General features: G+C 40.0%; 1 protein-coding gene across 1 annotated transcript in view; it reads right to left on the bottom strand.

The window, feature by feature from the left end:
• Window positions 1-1,806: 1,806 nt before the first annotated feature.
• The window catches only part of CPE (carboxypeptidase E), a 93,688-nt gene continuing 84,065 nt past the window's right edge, over window positions 1,807-11,429 (bottom strand). Inside the window, exons 6-9 of the mRNA XM_024218923.3 lie at window positions 8,181-8,320; window positions 6,514-6,613; window positions 3,970-4,088; window positions 1,807-2,153 (exon numbers count right to left, since the gene is read on the bottom strand). Of these exons, the coding sequence (XP_024074691.1) occupies window positions 2,055-2,153; window positions 3,970-4,088; window positions 6,514-6,613; window positions 8,181-8,320 (458 nt within the window). The 3' untranslated portion in view covers window positions 1,807-2,054. The remainder of the gene's footprint in view (window positions 2,154-3,969; window positions 4,089-6,513; window positions 6,614-8,180; window positions 8,321-11,429) is intronic.

Genomic DNA, 11,429 nt, shown 5'->3' with positions numbered 1-11,429 from the left:
TCTCTACATTTTAAGCTACTATGTAGTAGGTGTTTGTGTCTGTGTGTCTCCTCAACTATTTACACACACTGGGGTGGGAGGTGGAGGTTACATTTTTTTACCAAAATCTCTGTGTATCAATGTTTTTTTTTGTGTTTGTGACAAAGGTTCTTCAGCATGACTCTTACTAAAAGAGTTCCCTTGGGATTTGTAGTCCAGTGTCTACTACTTTACTGTAGCAATGATCTACATGTTACACAGTCATTTTTTGGTTCAATAGAAATCAGGTTATTCATTTTCATTACTGTTCAATATAGGAACATATGCAGTATCTTGGGCATTTTATTTTAAAAGTCAAAGAGCTATGTTTGTTTAAGAAATGCAGGAAGTTCAAGGACACAATTTGCTGTGAATGTCAAACTAGAATCTTAAGCAGATCAAGTTAGGGCCTCTTCCTGAACACATGAAGTAAATGGTAGTTTTCATATTGACTTCAATGAGAGTAAGACTGGGCACTGATGATCTAATTCTGAATCCTGCAACCCCCATTGACTGAAAATACAGGCTAATAAAACTACAGATTTATTTGAGAGAGGATGATACAATATTCTATTTCCTCTGTTCCATTACTCGTTGGGGGCGGGAGGGGGAGTCAAACACCTGATCCTAAATTAAATGACACACAGCAATACACTCTAAACTTTCAGTCAGATCCTAGCTGGTATAAAGTGGCATAGTTCCATTGATTTCAATGTAACCATGTCAATTTACACCAGCTGAGGATCTGGTAGTCAACGTTTATACTTTTATGTTTAGACACCTGAAAGTTTCATTTTTCATGGACTAAATAATGAAACAAACTGGTTCAGATAATTAAAAATAAATTGGAGGTCCAAAAATTCATCCAGAACTGAAATGTATATTTTTTTTCCTTGTAAAATATTTTGGTAAAATTTTAGTATACATATATATTTCACTTTTACCCACCTGTGTTTCTCCTAGATTTAGAAAAGACGAGCAGCAGAACAAACAAGAGTTTCAAACAACACTACTACTGCCTGGCTCAGACCATTGAGCACTAGAAGGAATGCCTGTCCTTAGTAGATTTCCAACCTATTTTGTAAATTGAAGAGGGTCAGGTGGCTTTGGATGAGCACTGGAACTTTTGGCTGCTCATCCAAACCACACTGAAATCTTTGGCAGTTCTTCCATAACTGGGTGTCTAGTAGTTATATATCAGCTGAAACACTGAACGTTTTCCTCACAGGAACACCCCACAAGCACAAGAAGCATATTAACAAAATGTACACTTTGCAGCGTTTCTTCTTTTGCCATTCAGAATTTTAATTTGGTTAGTGAGTGACTGAAAAACCTCAAATCCAACCTTGGTGTATCAGTAACAGATTAAGGGATAAAGTAACATTATCCCCTGTTATTAATATTGGGTCATCTTCAGTAAAAATGCATATATAAGTTCCTTCCACATTACTAAAATGAAGCTATAAGTTTGTTATTTGTTTAAATAGCTTCCACCACCAAAGACAGATAATTTTATACTGGATTTTAATTCTTGTAAAACATTACTTACAACACCAAACTGTTATTATATACCTTTTCAACTACATTCATTATAACTCAATACAGAACATCTTCTGCTCATATGCATTGCCAGACATTTCTGGCAGTATCTGAAACTGACTAAGAATTATGGGTATTTTTAAATCCAGAGTTAACCTACAAATTCTGGACTTGCAAATTACACATAGAAGATTGTATTTCCACTTTGAATGTCTCAGCAGCCTCTCCTTTTTTTTTTTTTTTTTTTTTTGTGAATCGTATATGTAGGAGAGTGAATTTTCTATAACAGTATGAAATAAAAATTAATAATTTTTATTTGTCTAGTTAGTAGCCTAGTCATTTTTTTAATTAGTGCTGGTACTAATCAAAAGATTACTGAAAAAAATCAAAGTTAAATATTGTTAACTGCACAAGATCTAAAATATAGGGTCTGTCCACAGCACATTATACTAAGTCAACACATCATAGATTAAAAGCTGAAAATTCAAAGACTTCATTTAGAAATTTAACGTTTCTGACATCATCTTCCACCACTCCATCAACTCTTCTTTCTCCTCTTCTTTTCTTTCAGACAACGACTCCAGCTCAAAATCAACCTAGGTCAGAGAAACAATCCAAAAGGTGAATTTTTAAACAATGCTGCAGGGAATGTAGGGCAGGGAAGGGAAGTCCATGTTTGGATTAATTAACTGAAAGGAATTATAGGAGAACAAATATTTACTGGAGGAAGTTCCCTCATTTTAGGCTGGGTTTTTCAAAAGACTCTAAAGGAGTTAGGTGCCCAACTTCTATTGAAATTCAATGACAGCTGGGCACCTAACTCCTTTAGCATGCAATGATATGAATTACCATTGTGGCTTTGCCCACCACCTACCAGTACAGGGAGAAAAACACCAAGATCAGAATTCAGGTAGTTGTCTGCTGCATGGCAGAGCAACACATATGCTACCTTATGCCACCACAGAGTTCCTTCTCACATACAACACATTATTTTAGCTATGTAATAGGGTGACTCGCCCACTGAGGGCTGGAGCTAGCCAAGGCTGATTACAAAAGCAGACACCTGGGAGAGAGTTGGTGATTGCCCTAAAAAGAGCAGCAGGAGGAAGTAATGAAGTCTTGAAAAATGTAAAGACTGCAGTGAGTGTGACAGGCTTCTGTAGGGAAGACCTTGAGAGTGCTCCGGTGGCTCCTATTAGAGCGCTGAGTGAGAGAATGGTTTGGGCCTAGAAGCCAGACCAGAAGGCTGAATTTTAGCCAGGTGAAGCCTCAGAGTACTGGGCCCAGCTCCTTCTAGACACCCTGACTGGGAGAAGGATGTGGGGGCCTGGAAGCCAGAGAAGGCAAAGCTCCTGCCGGATACAGCTAAAAGACTGAATTGGAGCTAGATCTGGGAAGAAGGGCTGAGGTATCTCTACCTATAGGAGACTGACTAGACTGAGGTTGGGGCTGGAGGGGAACGTTTTAATTACCTATCAACTGTGAGTTATTAAGGGGTCCTGAAAAGTGGGAGGGGACATTGGTAGCAGAATACGGTGGGCCATGAGAGGACACTCAGTAAACAGCAACCCTGCTACAATGTGCTGTAGTATGTCCTAATAAAATGATGTCATATTAGGTTGACTCACTGTTTATTGTCTACCAGAAATAATTTTAAAGAGAGGCACTGATCTAAAATCTTCCCTAATGCATCTTCTACAGAGTTACATCCAGGATAGGTTTGTCCCACTTTAGTTTTTAAGGGGGAAATTTACCTTTGTGTAGAGGGTCAAACCAAAACCCATACATTACTTAAGTCCCACTAAAGTGCCAAATAAACCCAAAAGTAGGACTTAAGTGGTGTAAGTGTTCTAGTGCTGGCCCTCTGCACAGAGGTTAAGGAGATTTTCACCTTAACTGAATATTCAGTTGCCAAAAGACCATAAGAATGGCCATACTAGGTCAGACCAAAAGTCCACCCAGCCCAGTATCCTGTCTACTGACAGTGGCCAATGCCAGGTGCCCCAGAGGGAGTGAACCTAACAGGTAATCATCTAATAATAAACATCAAATCTAAACAAAAATGCTAATGTCCATCCGTCTGTGTGTGTAATTTTTACCCACCTACATGTCTCCCACTTGGAGACAAGACCAGTAGCAAAAGAAATGAGACACCTTCAAACAACACTACTCTTGCTTGGTGGAAGCCAACAAGCATTAGAAAGAAAGAGTGCGCAGTCTGACTAGATATCCAGCCCGTTTTCTAAACTGATGAGGTTTGGGTATATAGAGAGTTATGAATGAAAAGCAGCTAAGGTTTTGCTTTAGACTTGAGTTTATGAAATATAGGAATATACATATAATATAAATAACAATACTCCACTATTCTTTTTACATAAGGAAAGACAAACCAACCAATGAGGAAGAACTTACCCCAATGGCAGGGCTAAAGGGAACAGCCACTTTTTTAGTTATTGCTAGATAGCCTGGTGCTGAGGCTGTAAGTTTGTAGTTTCCTGGTGTAAGCAATCTCCAGTAATCACCATCGTTGGCTGAAGAGAAAGAAAAACATTGAATCTGAAGAAATGAAACACATTATCCCAGGCTAAAAAAGATGGGCTGTAAATGCCATTACAATATAATCCCAGAAATACCAGTCTGGATTTCAATATCCAGGCAATTATACAATGATATGAGCCAATTTTAATTTATTTATAAAAAGTTGTTTTCAACAAATATAAGTCACCCTTCACTACTGATACAGCTCTTGTGGACATAGATAAGCTGAGAACTGTCACCCTGTAATAAGGAATCTCTTTAGGTATATAGTATCTTTTTATGTATATAGTTTGCCTTGGTGTTTCCCATCAACATGTGTGTGAGTTAAGGAAATAAATCCCCATCCATCAAGATTAGACTACTAGAGATTATATAGCCAGATGAGAGAAGCATCATTTTTATCAGGCTGACCAATAAATGAAGGGAGGGACCAGATTATTCTATGTAATCTTTCCTTACAGTGAACCAATGAAGGAAAAAATAAAAAAAGCACAATCCCAAAGCTGCACAGTAGGACTAACCCTTTACTCCATTACACCAGTTTTACACCAATGGGTGGATAATGAGGCCCACTGGGCATTGTTTATAGTGTAGTACTTCTTCAGAGTTTACAAAAGTCACTTTGACAAAAATTCTCCATCCCTGCATGCTACACAGAGTTTAGAAGAACCTTTGGAAGGTCACTCAGCAATGCCACTTGAAATCACTGCCATTTTCCTAAATGCTTGCTGAGCAATTCTGCAACTGCACCAGCACTTTTTAAAAAAACATCCATGCCTAGAGGGGAATATTATATAATTGTTCACAAATAAAATTGACAGTGTCAGTACAATCAGAGTTGGTGGAAGTTCTATTGAGAAAGCTTCAGGAGGCATCAAACTAAAGTGCCCTCCATATTTTTTCTTTAAAAAGACAGATTCTGTGAAAAAATATGATCTATTATATTAGCTGGCACTGTAGCAAGACTGTATGTTAAACATACATTAAGGAGCAGAATTAAGGTTCACCATTCACTTTTGAGATTTCCTGACTTTTGACCACTTTATTTCTAAACCTTTTGATATTTCATTGCTGCTATCTTTTTGCGAATATCCAGTGATATGAGATGATGGGGTGATGGCTATATGCATTTATCTACTATAGAAGTATGAGGTGCAATATCAGACATCTTAATCTCCTAGCACTGCAACAGAGAATAGGGATTGGATTTTGACCTTTCAACTGGAGGACATAATTCTCTCTCCCCCCCCCCGGCTTCTTTCCTTCTCTCAATCCCTATGCAGCTCACTTCTGGTTGGTGGCACTGCTGTCCACTTTGCCTGTAACATGTAAGCACATCACGAAGGGAAATACTACTCGGACTGGATGGTAATTCCATGCCATACAATTCAGTGGAATAATGGGATTCAGTGCCAAGGAAATGACTGTAGCATACAATAGTCCACAAAATATGGGAAATGTATTTATTTAAATTAGCACCTTGCACCAAAAAAAATCCCGTTTAAAATGACAAACAATGAATGTATAGGTAACACTTCACACATTGTCAACGTGAAACTACCTCTGAATCTATCTCTAGGGTAAGATTCAGCAAAGATAAAAAGGTACAAAACTACTAAACAGCATGTTTAGAACAGGAAATGAAAAAGTACACCATCTCACTGAAGCAGCAAGGAGTTTATCTAGGCAGAAAACAATTACCCAAACTGGAATTTGGCAAGGAGATTAGGGGTTAACACTCCTAATCCTACAAAAAGTACAATGGGATCTTTAATGATCACAAGGGATTTGGACTAGAGTTTTAGGTTTCATCCTTGACATGGCACTTCCAAAAGTACATTGCTCAAGAACATAGTCTGGACATACCCCAAGTCACTATGGAATTGTCACTGGTGTGTTTGCAGCTCAAACCAACATATCCAAACTAGTTTTAATCTTGCTAGCTCATATCCCAGAGCAGTGAAGCCACAGCAGCTAGCTTAGAGATGTTAGCCTGAGCTGCACTCACACCCCGTGATTACAGTCTAGACATATTCTCAGGGAGAAAGGTGTCACCTACTGAGTCACCAGTAATACTTCATATAGCATGTGGGATTAGGACTAAAAGTATTAGCTCACTGGATCAGACCAGTGATTTATTTAGTCCAGACCAGTCTCCAACTGCAGCCACAGTCATCTCCTTCAAAGAAAGGTGCAAGAAATTCTGCAGATGGCAGATATGAAATATCCTGCCCACAAGGAAAACTTCTTCCTAACCCCAGGATATCTCCCATCTAAGTACTGATGCAGCCTGACCACACTTAGCTAATAATATCTGATTAGATCTGAGATGCTGTGACTCCAGGTTGCATGCTACAGAGGCATAGCAATACATTCTAGCACTCCTCCTTAGTTAATCACCTAAGGTGTGACACCCACCTGATGTAATGTCATGGTTTATTCCCTCCACAGAAATGGTAGCATTTGCAATCGCGTTTCCCTGAAGATCTCTAACAAATCCTTTCACTCCCCGATGTATCTGAAAAAAGCCAGAGATACATGGGAAATTACTTATGCTTGTTTTCTAAAGGAAAAGGCAGCTGTTTTAGTCAGTAAAATATCTGAAACTGCATGTTATCCACCCCATAGCTACATGCTGAAAATAAGCAGCAAGGATAATTTCTAAACCTCAAACTGGAATATTACAAAGTGATGAGCCAATGGAGTTCAGCTGTTGATATGACTAATTTGTTTTTTGCTGTGCAGCATTCATCACAAATGTGCAGCAAACCATGAAGGGAAGTATGCATTCCCTTGAATCCTTCTGTTACTGAATATTCTCACACTCGATGAAAAGTGTTGAGAGACAGCCTGATGCACATCTTTCCCACAGGCTGTTAAGTTTTCTCAAATATAAGAATTTTTGGTCTGATCCTGCAAGGCGTTAAGAACTTAAGATGAGGTGTGAGCAGCCTCAACTCCCAATGAAATCAGCTCGTTTACATGAGGCAATCAGCCCCTTGGAGGACTGAGCCCACAAGATCCAATCCTGCTCCTATTGTAGTTAATGGTAAAACTCACATTAACGACAGTGGAGCATGAATCCTCATTTGGAGACTGTACCCTGGGTCCTCTGGTGCGATGTGGCCATTTTGTGTTGCAATACCATTAGACTGTGGCTCTAAAACCAGCATCACCAGCCAGTATAGGGCATTTAGTAGGCATAGCTACTACCAGGTGCAGCAGGTACAGGTGGGGATAGGGTATGCAACTGAGGCTTCTCTACACACTGTTGATCTTCAGCTGTCCTTTAGGCACCATTAGCAGCTGGTATAATTTAGACAAGAACATCCTTTAGACAGCTCTAATTTATGACAAAGGATTAGCCTGGCACATAACACGGGAGAGCAGAAAGCCCATGTACCTTCTACTGGGTAATACTGCACTCTCCTCAGCCATAGCTGAGAAACTGGTCAGTAAGTATCATGTAGGAAAGTCCAGAAGGTGAGTAAAATCCTCTACCAGATGAGAGCAACTGAACTTCAGTGATCTAGCCAACAGTTCAACAGAAGCAGGCAATTTAAGGTGTCACAGTATCTACAGTTCTGAAAATTCCTTGTCAGGCCATATTTTAATTAAAATTAACCCATGTGCAAAGCTGAAGGTTTTTTTAGACAGTTAACTGGGGGATCCTGTAGCATGGTGAAATTCTGTAGTGCAATTATACTGCCTCTTCATCCCACATAATACTAACAGGCAAAACTCCGTGATTTATTCATTGCAAATATTTGATCTGGCAAACTTTGGCATTTTTTTTCATAAATAAATTATTCAAGAATAAATGTGTCCCATTCATCAACAGCTGTACTAACAGGCTAATTTTCTCGTCATAATCACAGGCATTTACTTGTTAACTATAGCATATCAACCAAAAATCAGATCTAGATCCAGATGGGTTTGAATTTTTAACAACCTCTTAGTTCTGGATTTACCCCCAATGGATGTGTGTGGAGTAATCGTAATTACAGCATATAATCAGATTAACATAGTTGGCAGTTTCTGTTTAGTTACATTACTCTACAGAAAACTCTATTTTGACCATTTACCTGCTCAATATAATTGACAAGTGAGTTCTTGTTGTCCTCCCAGTAGGTCTTCAGAGTTTCCTCTGATGGGAATTTTTCACAGCTGAGCTCCACTGTGATTTCAAAGCAGTTGCTGCTGAGGTAATTGAAGTCCTGCATTCCTGCAATATCAGCAGAGAGGTATATTGACACTGTTTGCATTGCTCTGAGGTAAGATGTACTGACAGTGTCCAGTGTGGAAAGTGGAACTCCTGGCAAGGAGGGACTTATGAAATGCTATGGGGAATTCGGAGAAATCTGCATTAAACACAATGGGCCTAATTCTCCTCTCCCATTGGTGTAAATCTAGAGCAGTGGTTCTCAACCTGCGGCCTGATCAGCACACAGCTGTGGCCCACGGGACATCCTTGGGCCATATGGGTAGTATATATATTGTGTGTATGCGGCCCACATAACAGAGAGCTGTATACATGGCACACAATGGTAAATAGGTTGAGAACCACTGATCTAGAGTAATTCCACTGAAGTTACTGGAGTATAAACCAGAATAAGAGAGAGGCGAATCAGGCCCAATATACTGTTCTCGGGGGGGAAGGGAGTTCACTAAAAATGCTCATTTCACAGAAAACACTGAATTTCTTGGCAGTCATGACTGCATGTAATGATTGTACCAAATCTGACCGTGCATCTGGCCTGCATATTCCTATGGGACACTTGGCATGGAAAGCCCTTTTTTTCTTCCATAGGAACTAAAATCAATTTCCAGGTGTGGTTCAATTATTTCCAGATGAAAAAAGAAACTGACCATTATGTGCACTGTAAGCCTGTGAATGACAGCTAATGACAAGGCAAATAAAACATCACATAAATACTTTGAAAGAGGTATTTATTAGGGCTGATCAAAATTTTGCTTTTCAGCAAAAAATTGCCTTTCATCACAATTTTTAGGGTCTACTTTCCATGGAAAAATTTTTCAATGATTTTCTGCAAACAAACAACCCTCACCCCCAAAATGAAATGTTTTCATTTTCATTGAAATTTTCAACTGCAGTGGGAGAATGGGGAAGGGAGGCCCGTAATTTCCAATCAGCTACAGCGTTTATTTTTCTTGGGGATTTTTTTGTTTTTCTTTCAAACTCAGCACCAGAGTAAAAGAAATGGGGAAGAGATTTGAATATGATAAATGAAAAACATTGTTAATGCAACTTTAATTAGGAGAATTTTAAAATGTACAGTAGTATTTTTGATTATCTATGCATTTAAATGTTCATCTGCCTGACCTCAATGAGTCATTATATTCACTGAACCAGTTTCTGTGACACCCACTCCACTTCCTCTGCACCACTCAGGCAGCAAAAGAGGAGTGGAAGCCAGTCATGTTTCCCTGGATGAGGATTCACCCAGTGTGGGGGAGTTCCCAGAAAGCACAGGGTTTGTATAGCCGATTCCTATGCCGCCTCCTTGTGGTTTTCAGTGTAGGGGTAGGAAGAAGCCTGACTGAAGTACAGTATACCTTGGCAATCCCCAGATGGATTATTGCCAAAGGGCAATTACAGTAGTCCCTAGGCTGCTCTAAATTCCCCTGTGACTGGGATCTCAAAACTGGCCTCAGACTCAGGGAACTGCAGTCAGCTTCCTGATGCCATCCTGCCCCTTCATGGTGGGCACAGTAGAGAATTTGGTCCAATACATGCAATGTGACTGAATTCATGTTGCGTGTCAAGCTATGACTTTCAAATGTCATGACTTGTTTGTAGCCTACTTCTATAGCCTCTAGTAGCTGGGCAAAACCTTCATTTATTCCAAAGTCCAATTTACCTTCCCATTATTATATTAGAGACCATTTGGACACAACAGAAAATATCTTCTGTACAATTTCTGTTTTTATTTTATTGCCTAAAAATAGGGGGGGAAGGTTGTTGGTTTTTTTTGTTTTGTTTTGTTTTTTTTTACCCGAAGCTCTCAGCTGTGGCCCAGGTACTGCAAAGGTATCTGAGCAAATAGACTTGTATAATTCAAAACACATACACATGTAGGAATTGCAATACTCTACCAGGCTGTGCTAATGGGTTACACAGACTAACTGTGTGTTGTGTGAAAGCCTTTTCTTTCATATAGTTTTGAATCTGCCACTTTTCAACTGAAATGTCCTCCTTTATTTGTACTGAGGTTGCACCTAAAAGCCCAAATAAGATTTGAGCTCATCATGTTATGTGCAGTACAGACAGAAAGCAAAAATCGAGAGAGAGAGAGAAAGTGGGAGAAAGTATCATCATCCCTATTTTACAGATGGGGAATTGACACACAGAGACTAAATGACTTACAGGGAGAGGCTGAGGGAACTGGGGTTATTTAGTCTGCAGAAGAGAAGAGTGAGGGGGGATTTGATAGCAGCCTTCAACTACCTGAAGGGGGGTTCCATAGAGGATGGAGCTAGGCTGTTCTCAGTGGTGGCAGATGACAGAACAAGAAGCAATGGTCTCAAGTTGCAGTGGGGGAGGTCTAGGTTGGATATTAGGAAACACTATTTCACTAGGAGGGTTGTGAAGCACTGGAATGGGTTACCAAGGGAGGTGATGGAATCTCCATTCTTAGAGGTTGGTTTTTAAGGCTTGGCTTGACAAAGCCCTGGCTGGGATGATTTAGTTGGGGTTGGTCCTGCTTTGAGCAGGGGTTGGACTAGATGACCTCCGGAGGTCTCTTCCAACCCCAATCTTCTATAATTCTATGACTTGCCCAAGGTCACACAGGATATCTGTGGCACAGCCAGGAACTGAACCGAGGTCTCCTCAATCCTAGTCAAGTGCCTTACCCAGGCACTCATCTTTCTAGTTACACTTTTAAACAAACTGCCCCTTAACCATTCCCTCCCATTGTCTCTTTCACCGTAGCTGACTGATCATTCCATCCCCATTCCATCCTACTCACCGCAGAGAGAGAGACACCTAAAAATAAAAAAGTGAATAATAAAAGATCTTTGGTGCGTACGGTAACTGAAATTCTGGAGAGGAAATGGCCTCTCCTATCCAGCTGTCCTGTATCACTTCAGCCCCTAGCCATGACCTCTCACCCTCCTGGAAGAGAGGGGATATTAGGAGGCTCTGTGCATGGGGGACAGACTTTACCTTTTACTATAATACAGTAGTCATATTGTACATTAATGGCGGGGGGGTCATTACTGGGAATGGCTTTTGATGCTTTGCAAACTTCACACTATCACCTACAACTTGGATTCACGTCCCTCATTGCTGGTTCAGAGTGGGGATTTTC

Source organism: Terrapene carolina, unplaced genomic scaffold (genome assembly GCF_002925995.2).
Source record: "Terrapene carolina triunguis isolate 2854851 unplaced genomic scaffold, T_m_triunguis-2.0 Scaffold66, whole genome shotgun sequence".
Classification (NCBI taxonomy): Eukaryota; Metazoa; Chordata; order Testudines; family Emydidae; genus Terrapene; species Terrapene triunguis.
This window is presented reverse-complemented; position numbering and strand designations above follow the sequence as displayed.